The following is a 20137-nucleotide window of genomic DNA, read 5'->3' on the forward strand; positions in this document are numbered from 1 at the left end:
ATCTACAGGGTGTGTACAGGTGACAGTGCCTCTTTGCTGGCGAGAGCCTGAAAGAAGGAAGTTGTGTTATGTATCCCAATTACAAGCTGGTACATGGTCATGTCCGCCTGTAAACTTTGATACCTTATAAGTCAACACGTCTGCCAATATTATGTTTGTTTTGTGGATAGATTAAGAGGTTAGGTTGTTAAAAATCTCTTTGACTGGTTTATTTATTTATCCATTGATTTATATGTCTAATTATTTATCCATTTATTTATTCAGACATGGTGAATATTGACCACCCATTCTGAAATAACTTCTCTTCAAAGCAAAACTGCAGTTATTCATGTTAATTAAGTATTAATTAAGTGCTTAATTTACAATTTTTCAATAAATGCTTAAATAATCTTATGTTATGAATCTGCAATGAAGTTTGACAAGGAGCCAAATTCCTACAATAGAAGGTAAATATTTACTTATGAGACGTCTAATTTTCCCTTTTATAGATCAAATTTGCCTCTGACACCACAAGGCATCCAGTCCCACCCTGCTGTTTACCAAACCTGCCAGAACAGGACACAGGGAGAAAAACAAAGTTAATTAAGCATTAGTTATGAGCCCATATATGGTATCTATTCATCAGCAAAGCTTTCACGAAATAATGTTAAGTTAGAAATGGTAAATCAATTTATTCATATGTGAAACAATAAGAAAACTAATTGGGTTAGAAAGGTTGAATAAGAGTGAGTAAAATACCTAGCACTATATGACACTTATAATCTTAGTTAAGCATTAATTACGCTTCTAACACATATACTCTGCTGATATAAGGTTATTTTGTCATCAGTAAAGCTTTTGCAATATTACCTATGATTATTTTACTGAACAACCATAACACCGATGATCCTCAGTTATTAATATTAGGTGTGAATTAGTAAATGGTTTAACATTATGTTGAAATAGTATTTACTCATCAACAAAGCATTCAAATGAAAAATAATTTCAGGTGACATTTTTTATATTAAATGTAATAAAGGGACACACTATAAAACTTTGTTATTAATGCTAATCAAGCATTGGTTAGCATTCACACAAAAAGCTAATCTTGGGTGGGAAATGTCATTTACTTTAGGGCCATAATCGTTAGTTATGTACTAATATAACATACTTCATGGAGTTGGAAATGTTAAAAATGGTTAATTAATGGATCTAACATATTAACATGTTAGATAAGACAATGGGAAATGTAATATACAAATTTGATGCTTAAAATATGAACACTTCAATAAAGTTTCAACTGGAAACCTGTTGAGGTCAAATTGATACAAAAGGACATAGACTGAAACATAAAGGACTTAATACATATAAATCATTTTCTTGTTATTCAGCCATTTACAAATGACTTAAAACAGTGATCAGTGTAAAAGTTATCTGCGCAAATCTTTTAAATAAAACAAAGGCAACTAATCAATACAGGCTGATGAATAAAATCTCTGGTTAGAAATATTATATAAAATCAATAAAGTGCCTAATACACGCAATCAGCTGCTAAAAATATTATTTAACAATCTATAATGCATATTTGATAATAGAACAGAACTACTAGAATGACTCTGTAGCTTACGCCTCTGCTTTCCTTACATCAAATATGACATTATTATTGCTAATTACAAATTAGTAAAAGGTACTTTACAACCAAGTTGTTGTTTTTGAAATAAAGTAAATATTAAAAAATCTGTTCAAAAAGTAAAACAGCTAAGCTTTATGTAAAAAAAAAACAATCATAGAGCATAGTTATTGAGCATTAGTAAATTATAGAGTCTGTAAATCCTTATAAGGCATTAATGAATGATTTCATACATTACTACGTAGCCAAATACAGTTTATCCGATGATAAACACTTAAAAAGCTTTGATCAGGATTTTTTATTACAAAAATCTTCTGTTTCAGTTGTGTTGGTTAATCTAGCAATCACTTGCTCACATGTTTTCATACCCCTTGGACTCAAATCATGTTGAGCGTTTATATGGTGGACCAGCCCAAAGTAGAGCATAATTGTGAAGTGGGAGGAAATGATACACAGTTTTCATTCTTTAACAAAGTCTGAAAAACGTTTCATTCATTTGGATGTACCATTTTGCAATCCTGATGCTCCCGAATAAAATGCAATACAACAAATTACCTTCAAAGGTCACCCTATTAGTAAATAGAGTCCAAAACAGAAACAGAGTCCACCTGTAAGATAAGATAAGATAAGATAAGATAAGATAAGATAAGATAAGATAAGATAAGATAAGATAAGATAAGATAAGATAAGATAAGATAAGATAAGATAAGATAAGATAAGATAAGATAAGATAAGATAAGATAAGATAAGATAAGATAAGACAAGAATAAAAGTTTGGGCAGCGGTAACAGTGGTAAAGACAGAGAGTGTTGCACACAATTTACAGCAATGCAAAAACGAGCTACTCTAATCTAAAGCAACAGAGAATGAGCTTTATCAGAAAGTATAAAAGTAAGTATAAAAGTAAACGCCATTAAGACCAAGGAACCCAGCAGACAGATCAGAGCATTACATGTGGAGAAATTTAAAGCAGAGTTAGGTTATAAAACAATTTCCCAAGCTTTGAACAGTTCAGCAGCACGTGGACACTTACAACCCGAGACAGGTCTGCATCTTTTATAATCCAAAGAACCATTTTTTGCCATCAGTCGCTAATGTTACATAACATTTAGAAAAAACTTGATGTTTTGATAAATATCTGCTGTAGGAAATGTATTATCATTTATAAACAACCACCGTTTTATTTCCATTTCTAGGTTTTCAATTAAAGGAAAACATAAAAAATCAAAAAAAATCAGAGGATGGATACTTTGTTTTCCCTATAGGATGTTAGTTGTTGAAAATTATGTATGAGAAAGCACATATTCTCCAACCCAATGACAAGAACAACAGAATAATAAAATAGACAAGATTACTGGTTCTTTTGGTATTATTCTGTTGTGGAAATTCAATGCAATTATTCAATAAAAACATTACTATATCTCTGTTTAGGAACGGCAGTGGGTTGTTTATCATTTTTAGCCAAAGCTATTAAGAACCACTAGAACGTCCAAGGAGCCACTTGTGTCCCTGGAGCCGCAGGTTGCAGACCCCTGCCTTAAAGTGACAGCAGCCAAACTGCCCTTAGTAACACAGGATCCCATACTGGGACAACTATCACCCTTGCTCTCCACAAATCTGACCTTGGTGGAATGCGGTAATAAGAACGCCATCACAGAAAAAAACGCCATAAGAAGTCCTGTTTGCAGTTTCCCTCAAAGCCACGTGGCGCAGCACAAATGTGAAAGAAAGGTGTCCTGGCCCCATAAGACCATTACTCTTTGGTCTAAATGCCAAAACGCTGGGTGTGTCAGATAAAACAGATAATCCTTACTGTGAACCATGGTGGTGGCGGTATCATGCTGTGAGGAGGCAGCAGGGTCCATTAAACTTGTAAGAGTTAATAGGATTGGTCGGATTAAATGGAGCTAAAAACATGCCAATGAAGACAACCTGTTTGATTGAGGCAGATTTTCTCTTTTCTAAACACACAGCTGGATTTGCTTGTGTTAGAATGGCCCAGTCAAAGTCCGGACCTAAATCCAAATGGTAGTCTGTGGCACGACTTGAACATTTCTGTTCACTCCCTGTCTAAGAAGAAAGAAGAAGTTTCTGCCTCTGCTGGTAGAGGAATGTACCTAAAGACTCAGCTGTTTGCGGTAAATGATGGCTATGCGCAGTTGTTGCTCCGATGGGCTGAGCACAAAGGCATGCCACGCTTTTCAGGTTTTATTGGAAGAATAAAAACAAGCACTCTTATACCCTTCCACTTCACAATGTTGTGTTACAATCTGTTGATCCATCACATAAATAAATACAGTGCCGTCTGTGGCTGTAATACGGCAAATCAGTTGAAGGGGTGTGAGTACTTGAGCAAAGCTGTGTGTATGTTTTTCTTTAGTCCAGTGGTTCCAGTAGTTCAAAGGGTATGGCTGTTTGAACATTTTGATGTTCATCTGAAATAACATCTTTGTTCAATTAAATATTTGTTTATGTCTCTTTGGAACGGTATTTCAATCCATCAACTTTGTATCAATCCACTGTTTATGGTATATTTAGACTTATTTTCTGTCCACGCACATTCAATTTGAAGCAATTAAATCCTTCACTTTTCTACAAGCACTTTATTTTTACTATTCATTCCTTTTGTATTATTATTAAATATCAATATTACAAACTTCTTCTCATAATGTTATAGCAGTGGTTATCACTTTTAAAATAAACCACTGAACCCGAGGATGTAACCGACAGACCACTCAGCTTGCTTGGTAACCCGCAGATGAGAGCCCGGCCTGGAAGGGAGGGGGAATAAACTCATCCATCATCCGCCCAGCCGGTCTGAGGCGCCCTCTGCTGGCGGAGCGGCCGCGTTACAAGCGCCGGCAGCAAAGGGCGGCAGAAAGCGCTGCTCCCCTCTGTCACACACACACATATACACACACACACGCAGACAGATTTTCAGCGCACATAAAACCCCCCCCCCCCCCCCCCCCCCCAAAAAAAAACGCGCAAGGTGACATTTGTTCCGTCTACTTTATCACCGTCATTTGTAAATAAACTAAAAAGTAATTTCAATTTTGATAACTCAGAACGAACTTGGGCGTAAAGCGTTTTCCTGTATTTGGATCTTGGAATAACAAAATAAATAAAAACGTGTTTGGGTAGGTTGCTGTATATTTTTGGACTGCACCTAAACTTGGAGCTGTTGAAATGGTAACAGTTATGATTGCGTAAACAAAGCTTAAAACAACAATAATATGCAATTTGCTGAAAAGCGTAATAAACAAAATAAGCTTTTACTAATTATCTTCTCGCAACTTCTTGTTTAGGTTTTTTTTTTTTTTTTTTTTGTCTTCAAGGGGCTGAATTTGTCACGGCTCATAAAAACATATTTGAAGCTCTAACTATTCTACGCTCTTTTCTGCAAACACAGCCTTTTGTCAGCACTCTTGAGGCTCGGAGCAGTGACAGTGCAAAGTCTGGCTGCAGCGCGCTTCCTTCCTCCTCCTGACGCATCTGTGGCTGCAGTCTATCGTCTCCTGACCCGCCGATGATCCCGGCTGCAATGAATTATGCATGAGATCCGGGCACAGATTACCCCTATCAATATGCAATACTCATTACGCTGGCTAAATTGCCACTTAATAGTTATGAATATGTGGAAAATGTCTGGGACTCATATATAGCCCACCACTATTTTAACTTTTTTTTCCCCCTTTCTTTTTTTACCTGAAATGAGTTGGGTAATATGGTCTCCTACTTCCTTCATTATGTTTTATTATCGGTAGGTAGACAATGCGTGATGGGTTCAGGCTGGGATTTCAGCCTGAGTCCAGCTCGCAGTTGTCCGAGACTTCACCTTTGGCCGCTCGGTGACTTCCCCAGAAAGGCATAAATCATCCGCTCAAGTTCGCTCCATGGCAGCTCGATTGTCCCTAAAGAGGCTTGTTTTTCCTCCTAATTATGTTGTGATGTGAAAAATAAAGCACTTTATTTTATAGGCCTGTGTAAAAAAAAAACAAAAAAAAAAAACAATGACAACATGTGAAGCCACAAATATTTATCCATGCGCAAAGCAAAGAGGCTGTTTTAAGCAGCAAGAAGTAGATCTTTATTTTAATATGTCTGAAACTACATAAGTGACCAAATCTCCTAAAAAAAATATATATTTTGTTTTCACCAGTTAAAAAAAAAAAGAAACAAAACAGCTTTACTGTTTTCTGCTGAACAAACACAGTAAGCGTTTGGAAAACCATGGTTTTAATTGTTCCTTAACTGCACTATAAAAATTTTATTGAAGGGTAAAATAATAGACAATAAAACTACGCAAATTGTAATCAACTTTGTAAATGTAGTGCTCAAAAAGCATTCAATTGTAACAATGTAAACAGCTTCTTTTTGGTAACAAACTCCAGCAAAGAATTTTGATTAAAATTCAACTGAAACATTTGCTCAGCTATAGTAGTCGTTTTCATTTGAATAAAGCTGATTTTTTCACTTAAGTTGCATTATAAAAGCATAGCTACGTTTAGTAAAAAAAATAAAATAAAATAAATGAAGAGGTGTAGTGTGAGCTGTGATTGAGAAAGTCAATCTAAGAATATAACAATCTAAGAATGTAACATTCTTAGATTGTTACAACTTTCTCAATACTATTACTGATACTAATAAATAGTAATACTCGATTCTATCTGGTTTTAGCTTGTTGAGCAATGACGCTATTTAGTAGGCTATGCTACTACAGTCAAAGTAGCTAGCAAGCTGAGCTTCTTAACCCTGGGGTTTGTTGTTGCTAATTGAACACCAAATCTTAGCTGTGGTTGAAAACAGATTTGTGTGTCCTGTTGGAATAGTAAAGATGGAAAAACAGAAAAGTTTACATAGAGCTTTAGGTAGCGGTAGCGCTAATGCTAACATCATACATGCTAGCTAGCCGAGCTTCCCAACAGACGGCACATCTTAGCTTGTTGTTAGATTAGATTTTGGGGGGAAAAAACTTCTTTACTGCTTCAGTTTATATACATTTTAAAAAAACTGAAGGACATTTATCTAATTAATTGAAATGTCTTTTGGTGGTTAAAATTAAAGGAGTTATTAAAATCAGTCCAAATTCCCTTTAAGTAGTGAAAGCTTAACTTTAGCATTAGTGCTAAACTAGCTAAAAGTAAAGTCGAAGCTCTGGCTCCAAGACAGAAGCCTTCTCCCTCCCGAGTGTCATGACAATTCTTAACCTTTACTAAGTTTATTCATAATACAGTCCATATTAACACAACAGCCTCATTGTTCTCTGCTGGACAATGCGGCTTCTGTTTTTCTGCTGCAACATCGTCATGTATATTCTTCTAAAACTCTTTAGGAATTAATTATTAGGAAAACAACGTGATTAAGGTTGTTAGAATTAAGGCAATATTGATCATTACATTTACAAACTAATATGCTGGGTTCAGATTGAAATAATGTTACATTCTTGTATTCATACCCTCCAAAATTAATTTTTTATAGTGCAATGAATGAAGGACAACTTAGCAGTGGTTTTGCCAGGACAAATGTTTGTGTTTATTACTTTATTGTATGTGTTTATTACAAACCTGATCTTATTACTTATTTCATACTCATAATAATGGGAGGACACAGCAGATCAGCAAAATTGACAGACCAAATTGTAAGAATTTCCCTAATTTACTTGGGTAAATTGGTTGAAATTTGAATAATTTCTTTTAGTGTGACTTCGCTGACAAACTCACATACTTTCAGAAATATTGAACAGAATCTATCAATGAGGTTTACAACTTGTTAGCAGTGTTTTGTAAAATGTGCCGAAAGAAAAAAAAACTGGACTGAATCTAAGATAGAAATAAATAAATAAATGTTTTCACATCCCCATCAGTTCAAACTGACTAAAAACCATGACTGGACATCTCTTCCTTCCCAAGTCCACCCTTTGCAGTCCCATCCATGCAGTTAAGCCGTCACTTTCATTCAAGGTTGTGAATTATATAGTACATTGTCTACTCCCCAAAACCATAAAACCAACTTTATGGACCTCACGTGACTTTTCCCAGTCTGTAAGTAATATAGGCCTTTACAATCTTTGGTAAGGGGGTATTTTTTACCAACTTCAGCCTTGCCAATATACCTTTTAAGCTGAAAGAACTCTCTTTTTTTAATTATTATATTTATAAGAGATGGATTTGATCAGGATTTCTCTCATGGAAAAAAACAACTCGTCTCGTTTCAAGGAGTTCAGAAGAGGTAAGTCTGGAAAAAAAAATCTTCTCTTTCACTTTGAATAGAGGGAGAAATGGATTCAAAAAACAACGCGCCTTACGGGTTACTCATTAATTTGGCGGAGAGTTGTTTTTCCCTTCCTGCGCTCAAAAGAAACAACTCGGCAAAAGTCCAGGGATTTTCGTTCATTTGCTTTTATTCTAACCGGTTATTCACTGCACACACACACACACACACACGCACACACACACACAAATCAACTGAGGGAAAGTTTATTTTTCAAGCGCTATGAGTTCACTTACAAATACAAAAAAGCTCAAAAAAGCTCACATCACTGCCTATGTCCACAGAATAACCCTTTGCACTAAAAATTCATCACATTGACAGGTTGAATACACTTGCATTGCTTGTTATTCTAAACAATAATAATTAGAATAATAATAATAATAATATCATAATAATAATAATAAACGCACAACGTATCCTATAGAGCTACACATTGGCTTGCTTATGAAACTTTTCTATGGATTTTGGCCACAAATAACCATCACTAAAAGCGCTTTACATTCAATGAAGAGCAGCATATGGTTTGGGATTTTTTTTTTTTCCTTCTTCTTTAACTGTACAACGATTTTTACTCCTGTTAGACCGTCAAGAAGTTACAATAAAGAGCTCAACTTTAAGAGACAGAAGAGACAGAAAGAGAGACAAAACTCGCAGAATAGTATTTACATCTTATTATTCTTTTTTAAACCCCCTCAAATAGGACATCAAAGCTATAATAGTACAACAACAGTAAACTAAAAAAAATGGCATTTTATAACCACAGAATACTTCTTTTCCTATCACAATGGCATGCTGGAAGGTGCTGCGCTTTCAAAAGCTTTACAGTACTCATCTTTTTCTCGTTTTTTGGGGGGAATTTTATTAACACTTTTCTTTTTTTCTTCTTCCTTTTTTTTTTAAACTCTTGTGTCTCCCCCCCCAAAAAAGTTGCTTAGTTGTGGAAGGCGCTGCCTCCTGTCACAAGGCTCATGCTTTTCAGCTTATTGTCCTTCTTCCACTTCATCCTGCGGTTCTGAAACCAGATTTTGATCTGTCTCTCGGAAAGACACAGGGCGTGGGCTATCTCTATCCTCCGCCGTCTGGTTAGGTATCTATTGAAGTGAAACTCTTTCTCCAGCTCTAGCGTCTGGTAGCGGGTGTACGCGGTTCGGGCCCTTTTCCCATCAGGTCCAGTCATATCTACAATTTTGCACACACACACACAAAAACAAACAAATACAGACAATTAGCAGCCTGCATCGGAACAACCTGCACAAGGGGAGGATAGTACCAGCGGGTTTGAGTTTTTTTATTATTATTATTATAAATTGTAATCTGGCTTTTTTGTGATGGAGCATGGGATGACGCAAAGAGTGGGCAAAGCATGCATACATGCAAAGTGTCGGGTACTATCGCCGCTCTTATTTGGAGCCCCTCGCAGAAAAGCGCGTATCCATACTTTGCGCACGTTTAATCCAGATTTCACGATTTCACAAATCAGCCTCTCTCAGAGGGCAGCCGTGGTTCACAAAAACAAAAACCCTCCGACAAACAAACGAAACAATCAAGCGCACAAACACCTGACAAAAAAAAATAAAAAGCCCAATTTTCCACCAGCCTGCTCACTCATGCAACGCCTGACAGATTAATGGCACACCGGCAGAGTGACATCCCTCCAAACAGAATAATATTACAGGTGTGTGGATATACCATGGCTTATGTGCAGTTTCCGCATCCAGGGGAATATTTGTGGCGTTTGGCACTCGTTTGGCGTGGGAGTGGAGGAGGTGGCGTTGGGTTCCTGGTGCTGCTGCTGTTGCTGCTGCGCCCTGGATGCCGCGCCGGAGCCTCCGCCGCCACCGTTGCCGCCGCTGTGCGTGCCCTCCTCGGTCTCGGCAGCGACGACGGCGGCCGCGGCGGCTGCTGCTGCGTCCTCTATCTCCGCGAAGTGAGCGCCGCCGGCTTTGCCGAGGCTGTTGCCGCCCGACGAGGAGGTCGCGCTCCGGTCAGAGGGGGGAGAGGGGCTCTTGAGCTCCAGCTGCTCCCGGCCGGCCGTGGCGCACGAAGGCGGCACCGGGTCCGGCGACGAGAGCGAGCAGTTGGCCGTCTGTCTGTAGCGGGCGTCCGGCGCGAATCCCCGGGCGTCCTCCCGTACGGCGCCGAAGTGGCCGCCGGTGTTGCTGCGGTTCACGGTTAGGTCCATGCCATTGTAGTTGTAGCCGAAAGACCCGGAGTGCATGGTGCCAGGGTCTCTGAAGGAGCCGCTCACAGCGCCGTTAGTCCCATAATTTAGTAACTGATAGTCGGAGCCATTTGGATAGCGCCCTGAGAACGAGTTTACAAAGTAAGAGCTCATTTGCTTGGATTTTTAAAGCCTCGATTTGTAGATCTTTGTCGCTATAATCCTGTGTGCTTGCACGATTTATGGACGCAATCATGAATTATAAGCAATGAAGCCCTACTGTACTTTGCCAGGTATGCGGCCAAATATGGGAGAGCGCTCGGGAATCACGTGCCTTTGTTGACCAGTCGTAAATCCTCACTGATGACTTCAAGAGGTAATTCATGCTCCATGGTTACAAATGATGACGAAATAATGGTCGTTAGGCTCCAGTCAATGGTGCCTCCCCGCTGCGCCCCAGAGAGCGGCGCAGGCGGCGAGCGCCATCTGGCGGACAGAGGCGGCGTCGCCGCGAGGCCGCGCGGAGTCCATCCATCATGTCTGCAAAGCCGCTCATAACAACGGGCCACAGCAGGCTCAGGTAACCCATAACAGAAAGTTTATCAGCGCCGCTGTTGGCACGTTGCGCTGCAGCGCGTCAAGCTGCAATTTATTTCACTCTTTGCTTTGATATTATATCCTTTTATGGGCCTTATGGGTGGCACGAACAGGCAATACAGACGCCACAGTAATGACAATGAGGGTAATAATAATACTAATATATATATATATATATATATATATATATATATATATATATATATATATATATATAAAGAATGAGAACAGATTTTCAGATTTACATCAAAAAGCCTTTATTTTCTTATATGTACAATTTCCCCTAAAGAAAATATTGCACACAATATCCAGATGTGCCTCGAACACGTGAAACAACAATAAATAACATTTGTACAAACCGAACGCATCGGGTAAACAACACTTTGTCACAGGGTCACATCAGAGCAACTACACAACGAGGGACAAGAACCTGCTCTCATGGCGTGAGGGTGGGGGGGGGGATTAAATAAAGGTAGAACCCGGAGGGCCTAAAAGGGGGCGATGAGGTAACGACACGGAGAACTATAAACACAGGAATTTATTTACAGTTTGGCGGGCTGTGGTTGCATAGTCCTCTAAAATAAAAGACACAAGCACAAGGACGAACAAACAAACAGAGGAGGACCTGATCAATGCGGACAGAGTCACCGTGCACATAGTCACTCTACGCGTCTCTAACGTGGGGGGGTTCTGCAGCACTTCTTATATCTACAAAGAATTTATACATCATTTTATGTGTATACACACGCGCACACACGCACGCACGCACACACGCACGCACGCTCAAGCTTTTCTTCTTTTCTTTTTCTTTTTTCTTTTTTTTTTCTTGTGTGTCTCAGAGTCCCTTTTGTAGTCTAGCTCTTCTTCTCCGCCTGCTCCTGCTCCTCCTCCTCGGCTGTCTTTGAGGGATTCAGGAGTTTGTTCTCCTTTTTCCACTTCATCCTGCGGTTCTGGAACCAGATTTTGATCTGTCTCTCCGTCAGGCACAGGGCGTGGGAGATCTCTATCCGGCGCCTCCGGGTCAGGTAGCGGTTGAAGTGGAACTCCTTCTCCAGCTCCAGGGTCTGGTAGCGGGTGTAGGTCTGCCGGCCCCTGCGGCCGCTGCTGCCAAATGGGCCTGCAAACCAAAAATAAATACGTAAAAATAAATAACTAAAGGTGTAAAAAAAAATGTATCGTTAGAATATCAAAAGGTTAAAAGGACAGAACGCAAATATAATAAAAGCAACACAATGCAGACTTTTGCTCCACATTGCGGATCATTCATATGACTGCATTTCATATTTGCACGTTTGCAACATTTTATTTCTTCATATACGTTCAATATCTCACTTCGACAACGTTTCAAAATATATATGCATATATGTTCATCTTATTTCAATAAAAGACATCATATTTGTCCAAATGACGCATTGTAGCCTATATGTCCATGCAGAATAATGTAAAATGACAACAAAGCGACCCACTATGGGGTGAGCTCAGTGTTTGATGCCCAAGCAGCTGAGATCCACGAGTTCTGTTGTTTACATTTTAACCTAAGATCGTTCAGTGCACATTTCTGACACTTATGCGCCACGAAGAACTAAGAGAATCTATTCATAATGGCACATCACATTGTGCGTTTTCCCCCTGTTGTTAGTGCCACCAGCTGTGCGTTTTATCTCGCTACTCTTACACTCTAAGTTAGCTTTGTTGTTATTCGTCCATGCATGTACTGCTGGACGATTTCATTCTGCTATGTGAACTAAAAAAGGGAAGTCTTTGGATTTTACTCTTATATGATAGCTGAAGAGTTTCTGGACTAAAATCTGAAAGGGGGGCCATGTGACACGGGCTTGATGCAGGGCCCAGTCAGTGCGTGCGCTGCTGGGTGCGCGCATGCAGCCCTGGGTTTGCGGCCAATTCTGCCAGGGCGCACGAAGATCCGCGCACAGCCACTGTGAACGGAAACGTTCCTTATCGAGCCTGTCATCCTGCTTCCACGTAGGTTCTCACTTTCCAAAGTTAATAAAAAAAATAATCCCTTAGATTTAGATTTGTTTATTTTGGACACGCAACTAAGTGAGATTAAAAATGAAAAATAAAAAAAATAAAAAAAAATCCGCGTGTGCACTCACCGGCGGAGCAGGCGTTCATCCTCTGCATCCAGGGGTAGATGAGAGTGGAGGACTTGTCGTCGATGCTGCCGCTCATGCTGACAGCTTGCTCCGCGCACTCCGCTTTGCGCTGCTGGTGCTCCTGAGCGACGAACAGCGGCTGCTCCTCGCGGCCGCTCGAGAAGGCGCACGAGCCCTCCGAGTCCTTGTAGAAGGTGCCCACGGGGTTGTAGTCGCAGGGCGCCCCGCCGCCGGCGGCTGCGCGGCCGTAGATGGCCGCCGCCGCCGCCGCGCCCGACTGCTGGTAGTAGGAAGCCGGGTAGACCTTCTCCTGCATGTTGGCCGCTCCATACGTGGCCGCGTTGGAGTAGTGCCTCAGCGGGTCCGTGTATCCCGAGGAGTAGAGCGGTATCTGACCCAGGAGAGAGTCCTGTCCTCCCGGCAGAGACACGGGGAAAGTTGAGTTAACGAAATAGGAACTCATTGGGTGGACAACGGGGTGTATTTACTCCGGAGGAAAATGATTTGTTGTCTTTTATAGTCCAAGTGCTTTTGCCATTACTTTATCGGAGATTTGGTTTTTGCTGAAAGGGGGGCTGTGAGGTGCCACTGGATACAGAAGGGAAGTGTACCATCTGATCAACCTCTGGCCAATCACCGCCGTCTGTGCTTGCACTATTGCACCCATGGGGGGGCTCTTGTTGCGCACAGGAGTCCCCGGTGAATCGAAATGAAGCGCTCCAGCCAGTCGGTCTTTACGCGCGCTTCACCCAAAGGCACGCTTTAACTCACAGAATTTCATGATTAACAAAACCATAAAGCCAAAAAATAAAAATAATAATAATAATAATAATAATAAATAATGAAAGAATAAAATGCAGCACGTTTTGTTGGACCCAAAATGTGTGTAGGCCTATATGAACAAAAGCAACACAAAACAATCACCTCCTCTGTTTTACTCTCCCTCTCAATTTCCCCTTGCACCCTATTAATTAACCCACTTTGAACAGAACCGCGGCGATTAAACGCTTAATTCCCAAAGCAACATCCCAGCAGGCATGCGACCGAATGATTTCATTTCATGCTTTAACCTCCTTAAAGGTGTGCGTCCCTCCTGATGTGTCCAGATGCAACTCTGACGTGCAGGAAGCCGCATGCAGGAAGGACAATCTCAAGGCACCATCACCATCACCACCCTCATCCTCATCCTCATCAACACACGCAATAACGCCACAGTTTAGGGGCAGAAAAAAAAAAGCTGGAACAAGGTTCAGGTATGTGCATCATTTGGACACATAAATCAGCGTTTAAGCTGCCAACATCTATACAAATGTCAGGGTTTCATGAACTCATATATGAGTAACTCGTTGCATTTTGATGCATTTTAACCTTGTGGGTAAAATCTGTAGTTCTTCGTTAAAAACATCCCGATTTTCGAGGTTAAACAGAAGAATGAATGAATGAATGAACACATAAGAGCCAAGTTGCGTCTATAATATTTATCAATCCGCGCAGTAAAAAGCTAATTATTTAAGTTTATCACTAAGGGAAAGTTACAATTATCTAACATTTATCACCAGTTAAACCTGCCACTATTTGCAGCAGGTCCATTTGCTTATAAAACAACCTCCTTCTCTTTTTTTCTTTTCTTCTTCTTTTTTTAACCTATGAAAAAACTGTCAATTAATATTTTTACTTCATTTTTTTTCTTTTGCATTACATCACCCACTCCACTTTTTTCTCTCCGTTTAAACGATTTTGCAACCATATTGTTCATAATTGGAAGAGAAAAAGATATTTTGACCCATAACAGTTGATCTAGACCCTGACTGTTGTCAAAAAGGAACAACAAAAAAAAAGAAAAAGAAAAAAAGAAAGAAATTAATAGCATGAAAAGACCCATTTTTTTCTGTTTTGAATTAATTTTTGGTTCCAAAAACAACGCAACACGGCAGAGGCGCCACAAACACGAAAACAGAGGAAACAGGGAAGGACTTTAAGTTTTAAATAAAATGAGAAATAATATGAATAAAGGCTTATGAGGGTGGATTTTTTTTGGTCAAACGTGTCAGAACTGCTGTGAAAGATAAAAAGCGCAAAGAGGGAACGGTGCTGCGCAACCTCACCAGAAGGCGCGCAATTTTGCTCGAATCAACAAAGCAAATTGGCAATAATAAAACACAATAATAAAAAATTATAAGGTTAATCCTAAACAGGAACATGCCTCAGTGGTGGCGCGCGGCCTGCATGACCCTCATCTTTACCAGCATCATCATCATCATCATCCTCATCATCACCAAAGTCAAGCTTGTGGCCTGCAGCCACATTTTTCAACCCCATCAGACCCCAAAAGGGCCTCGAAATCAAAACCTTGCTGCAGTTTTCACCCCTTTTAGCAGAAAGACGCTGGAGGCTGAAGGCTCTGCAGCACCTCGGGGGTTAATCAGAGTAAGCAGCACGCCTGATAAGAGTACAAACAGAAAGAGAAAACGCGCTCTCTGAATAATTGCCCCCATAAAGGGGAGATTTTCCTCCTTTTCCAGCCATGTAAACATCAGGCCTGCAGTGACAGCTCAGCCACAGCAGTCCAGCAGCAGCAGCAGCAGCAGCGGCGCAATCAGAACCAGGGTGCCCTTACCTTTGTTGATAATCCATCATCTCCAGCGTGGCTGCCACTCCGCAGAAGCCCCTCTTGCTTCCACGCACACAGACGCACACACACACGCACACACACAAAAAAAAAATCCCCACTTTGCCTAAGTGACATCTTAAAAGTAATCCCTCTATCCAAGAGTGTTCTGATCCTTCATTTCCAAAAGCCAGAGAGGCGCAGACGAACATGGCGCACAGGCTCGCACGGCGAATCGCGCAAGAGGCGCCATCACTCCCCCCCCCAAAAAAATCACGCAGGGAAGCAGTGTCCGCGCGTTACCCCACACGCGTGTTTCAGACCACGAAAGACTCGCGGGGGAAAAAAACAAAACAAAAACAAAAATGAGGTTTCATGAAACAAACTGTTATAGGTGAATGAGCGGTGGAAATACAAGCCGCTGCATTATAACCTCATGGGGAATAAGTTCCCATTCCTGCTGGCCACATGACCGCCACGAACCAATCCCAGAGCCGGACGAGTCGTAAACTTCCACGGGAAAGTTGTAAATTTTCATAAACCGCAGAGGTTTTTGTGCTTTGGACGCGGTTTCCCTTCGCCATCTTTTTTCCTTCGTCTCCTTCTTCTTCTTCTCTAAAAGCAGGACGATTTGGTTTAAAAGATAAATAAAAAGGTGGGTGGATTGATCAGAAGGTGATTGCGCACTTGATTCCGCTGCCGCGAGAAAGCTTTTAAGAGACTGTAGTCCTACAAATAGCTCACAACTGCACATGTTATTATGTTTTCTCTTCAAAAGGCTAATTTTAACACCGAATTGGAGATAAATAATGTAAAATTCCCCGTTTATTGGAGCTCTTTCAAGAGCAAACGTGCAACCATCTTGATATCTTAAATTAAACCTGTATTGTGGTTCGATTTAAGATACCAAGATGTTTGCATTTATTATTAGGCTTTATAAATAAAATATGCAACCTATATTTAAAAACACATATTTCATTTACCTCAGTATTTTTGGCCAAATACTGAAAATATGTTAAACTCATGGCCGCCCTGAGGAGGATTACGCAAAAAGAAAAGAGAAAAAATCCAAAAAAACAAGCAAAATAAAAGTAAGCAAGCAGTTTTCAAAAAGCACAACTGATTCATTTTCTGGCGTCCAGCCTGATAGAAATTGTTTTAAGGAGACCCTCCTGCTCTTTTGCTTCCAGGTCTCATTTCCGTTTTTTGCTTGAATTAAAAGGAATCTTGTCAGATGGCCTGCTGGTGTTCTCCAGCGCTAAAAGAGGATTTCCGACGTTTATAGACGCAATAAAACCATAAATTCCTTGAGCGCCTCTGGTAAACAAGACTCCGAGGAGCGAGTATTTATTTAAAGTGCAACACAAGATTAAAAAAAGAAAAGAAAAAGAGAAACAAAGGTATAGATGGAAAAAAATAGAAACAAAGTTGTTAAAAAAATCTGTTTTGACTGCTCCGGAAAATAATAGTTGAATGATTTAATAAAAGCAGGCAACTTTTCTCCACAAGGCCCGTGTTTTATTGAATTAGCGACACACTGAGTTTGATCATAATTTGAGAATTATGATCAAACAGCTGGAGAGGCCTGCAGGATTTCTGCTCCAAATCCACCAATCAGCGGCGCAGAAATGCTTAAAACGCACTTCTTCTCTCCACCAGCGCCAGAGTGGGTTATAAACAAAGAGGTAAAAGTCATCCAGCGTTTTAAATTGTTCCAGAGAACGTCCTGGTGACTTTAAAAGCTATTTTTCAAACACCTCTTGGTTTATTTTTATATTTTTGGGGGGACACATTTTTATGACCGTTTAAATATTATCACAACTTCTTTTTTCTTTGTTATGTTTTTGTTGTATTCTGTTAATTTTTTTTTTATATAAATCTCCTTAGGTTTTTTTCCCCCATCAAACTTTTTTTTTCTTTTTTTTTTTTTTTTTTTTACAACTCTATGGCCTCTGGATAAAATGTGTTTTTAAAAACAACAGTGAATAATAAAAAAAATTAACCCAGCTCAAATATTGCCCAAAAAATATTTCAATATAACAGAAATGTAAATATTTATTTTAAATGTATTTATTCTAATGATTTCAATAAATATTTTTGAATTTTGACAATTTTTCCTTATAATTAGAAAATTAAAAACGTAGCTGAAATATTCAGCCTATTAAAACTGTTTAATAGGCGAAAACATTTGTATTTATCTTTTCAGTGAAAACACTACTTCAAGAATTAGTCAGATTTCAAAGAACCGGTTTGTTTATTCAAAATCCAGTCATTGGAAGATGTTCTCAGATGATATGCATTTCTCTTTTTTTTTAATACAGCAGATAAGTCAGATTTTTATTATGGCACTTAATGTGGGTTTTATAGGATGTAAAATATATTTGCAGGTTATTTTATTCCAAGGACTGTAAACCTGAGCTGTGCAGATGTAAAATGCATAATAGCATTTTTCATACAGGCACATACAGTGTATTTTACTATATCCTCAAGTTAAATATTCCTCTGCCTCCAACAGCCGGGGGGTGGGCTTTTACAAATCCTGGAAAGCTCAGCAGCAGCTCCGGACTCCCAGTTCCCAGAGGTCGGCGGTCCTGCTCCTCAGAGTCGTTTACCGGGCCGGGGGGCTCTGTGGGGGGAGTTCTGGACGACGTGAGGGAAGCCAGGCCTGCTGAGCAGCGGGACGCGCGTGGAGACGACCAGGAGGCTCTGGAGGTCCGTGGGGTGGTAGGACGCATTGGCACAGTGCAGACCCCCCTTAGGGAGCTGGTTCATGACGGGGATCCTTCCCCTGGACTTTGTGACATCCACAGAGCTCGTAGCTGAAGGGAACAGGAGGACAATGCAATTATTAGCAAACAAAGATTTTTTTTTAAAGATTGGGTCCCAGATAATTCCTACAATTTTTTATTTGAAATAAGGATTAAACATAGTTCCCCCCAAGACATTTTTAAATCTGGGGCTCATTAAAAAGCTATTTTCTCTCTACATGTATTTCTTAAAATAAGCAACAGAAAACAAAGACAGATGAGAGAAAAGCTGCATCAGCTGCTCTAATTCTGAGCACAGTGTGAAAAAGAAGAAGAAGAAGCAACACAGACCCTGACAGGGCCCCGGCTGGGCCCCCGAGGTTGTGCGAGTCTCTCCCATCCTGCCGAGGCTCTCGGCTTGTGACTGCAGGCAGGAGGGCTCCACCGGGCTCCTCTGCTCCACTGTGGGCCCCAGCAGATGCTGCTGAGTCACGCGCGAGTGGGGCTGCAGTGGCGCAACAGTCATAATGTCATTTTGATTATGTCACAAGGATTATCCAGCGCCGCATAATAATCACCGAGCAGCTTCGACAGCCCGAGAGGACGAAAAAAAAAAAACTTCACACAATCTTGTTGATTTTCACCGGCTTCCAGAGGGACGGCTGCTGTCGCCACACATCAGAACCTCAAATTTCACACCGAGACGTTAAATATGCATTTCATTGGCAGAAATAAGTATCAGCGGGGAAAACGTGTTTGCATAAACCGTGACATGAAGAACTGATAAATGAAAAATCGGATTAAAATAAACTCTCTGAATATGTGTTTTCTTTGTTTAGTTTATCTGATTCAGGTTGTTGTTGTTTTTTTTTGTCATGAAAACTCAGGAATCATTACATGAACCATAAATGAAAAAAATAATCCTCTTTGTTTTAATATATTCTTTCTTTTCACTTATTGTAAATGTAACACATGTATTAATAATAAACTAACTTAACTATCTGTAATCATGTTGGCAGCAACCAGATCACCTGTACTGAACAGAGCACAATCAGAAAAAAACATATATATATTTTTGCAAAATTGTTCCAAAAAAATTTGGACTACAATACATATTCAGAACTGAAAGCGCAACAACAGTCCTGTTTTAAGAGTTAAACAGCTGGTTATATGTTTGATCCTTGTTTTGTTACGTGCTTCAACCTTTTCACATTCTGTCACATTACAACCACAAAACCATGCAGCATTTTACTGGATCTTTATGAATTAGCTCCAAATTAAATTTAACAGAAAATAACATGATTCTAAAATTTGTGGTATGTTTTTGTATTTATTCCCTGAGTCGATACTTTGCTGAACCACCTTCTGTTGCTATTACAGCAGCTTTGCAGACCAAATTTTTGACAGTTCTTTGCAAAACGGCTCAGACTTATTGGACTTTGACTAGGCCATTCAAACAGATGAATATGCTGTTCAGTCTCCGGCCTTTTTCACCCTCTAACGGGTTTTCTTCCAGAACTGTCTTGTATTTAGCTCCCTCCGTCTTTTCGTCAACCCTGATCCGTTTCCATGCCCCCGCTGAAGAAAGCATCCCTCATAGCCGGAGGCCACCACCATGTTAGGATGTGGGGATGGTTTATTTAGGTTGTTCAGTTTTACAAAAACCATCTAATCTGAGCAGAGCACCTTACTTCGTATTTGCTGTGTCCACTATGTGGCCTGTGGCAAGCTGGATTTCTTACTTTTTTTTTTTTCGCCCTTCATTCTTCAATGGAGGTCAGACTAATAGCCGTCGTGTCAACGTGCCTTTGACTTTAAGGGGACGATCGCGTCTGCCGGTTTGCAGTTGCATCACACTCTTTCACATCTTCAGGTGATAGATTGACCAGTGCTCTGTGAGATGTTCAAAGCTTTGGGTATTTTTAGATTATATTTCATTTTTATTCTATAACCCACGCCTGCTCTGACCTTCTCCACAACGTCATCCCTGACCTCCCCGCTGTGTTCCTCGGTCTCCATGATGCA

General features: G+C 40.1%; 3 protein-coding genes across 5 annotated transcripts in view; all 3 read right to left on the reverse strand.

Moving 5' to 3' along the window:
* Window positions 1-8072: 8072 nt before the first annotated feature.
* hoxb5b (homeobox B5b) lies at window positions 8073-10412 on the reverse strand. The gene is made up of 2 exons (XM_012876973.3): window positions 9572-10412; window positions 8073-9061 (listed from the first exon to the last, which is right to left on the reverse strand). The coding sequence occupies exons 1-2, from the start codon at window positions 10215-10217 to the stop codon at window positions 8814-8816; spliced, it is 894 nt and encodes a 297-aa protein (XP_012732427.1). The 5' UTR covers window positions 10218-10412; the 3' UTR covers window positions 8073-8813.
* Window positions 10413-10880: 468 nt separating this feature from the next.
* On the reverse strand, window positions 10881-15947 carry hoxb6b (homeobox B6b). Of its 2 annotated transcripts, XM_021323813.2 has the most exons (3): window positions 15375-15947; window positions 12758-13166; window positions 10881-11757 (listed from the first exon to the last, which is right to left on the reverse strand). In XM_021323813.2, the coding sequence occupies exons 1-3, from the start codon at window positions 15501-15503 to the stop codon at window positions 11495-11497; spliced, it is 801 nt and encodes a 266-aa protein (XP_021179488.2). In that variant the 5' UTR covers window positions 15504-15947; the 3' UTR covers window positions 10881-11494. The 2 variants fall into 2 exon arrangements, with proteins under 2 accessions (XP_021179488.2, XP_012732428.2); XM_012876974.3 differs by lacking the exon at window positions 15375-15947 and having other exon boundaries at window positions 12758-13333.
* A 1653-nt stretch (window positions 15948-17600) lies between these two features.
* ttll6 (tubulin tyrosine ligase-like family, member 6) overlaps window positions 17601-20137 on the reverse strand; it is a 26716-nt gene continuing 24179 nt past the window's right edge. For both annotated transcript variants that reach the window (XM_036142178.1, XM_036142179.1), the window contains 2 exons: window positions 18464-18620; window positions 17601-18184 (listed from right to left, as the gene is read on the reverse strand). In XM_036142178.1, the coding sequence (XP_035998071.1) occupies window positions 17964-18184; window positions 18464-18620 (378 nt within the window). In that variant the 3' untranslated portion in view covers window positions 17601-17963. The remainder of the gene's footprint in view (window positions 18185-18463; window positions 18621-20137) is intronic.

The sequence above is a fragment of the Fundulus heteroclitus genome, chromosome 10 (genome assembly GCF_011125445.2).
Source record: "Fundulus heteroclitus isolate FHET01 chromosome 10, MU-UCD_Fhet_4.1, whole genome shotgun sequence".
NCBI lineage: Eukaryota > Metazoa > Chordata > Actinopteri > Cyprinodontiformes > Fundulidae > Fundulus > Fundulus heteroclitus.

Bases quoted from the DNA above. Each gene is read 5' to 3' on its own strand.
- hoxb6b (XM_021323813.2), bottom strand. From the start codon at position 15,503: ATGTCACTTAGGCAAAGTGGGGATTTTTTTTTTGTGTGTGTGCGTGTG. The intron at 13,167-15,374 runs GTAAGGGCACCC...CCGGGAGGACAG, and splicing joins ATGATGGATTATCAACAAAG to GACTCTCTCCTGGGTCAGAT. The intron at 11,758-12,757 runs GTGAGTGCACAC...TTTGGTTTGCAG, and splicing joins GATGAACGCCTGCTCCGCCG to GCCCATTTGGCAGCAGCGGC.
- hoxb5b (XM_012876973.3), bottom strand. From the start codon at position 10,217: ATGAGCTCTTACTTTGTAAACTCGTTCTCAGGGCGCTATCCAAATGGC. The intron at 9,062-9,571 runs GTATATCCACAC...GCAAAATTGTAG, and splicing joins GAAACTGCACATAAGCCATG to ATATGACTGGACCTGATGGG.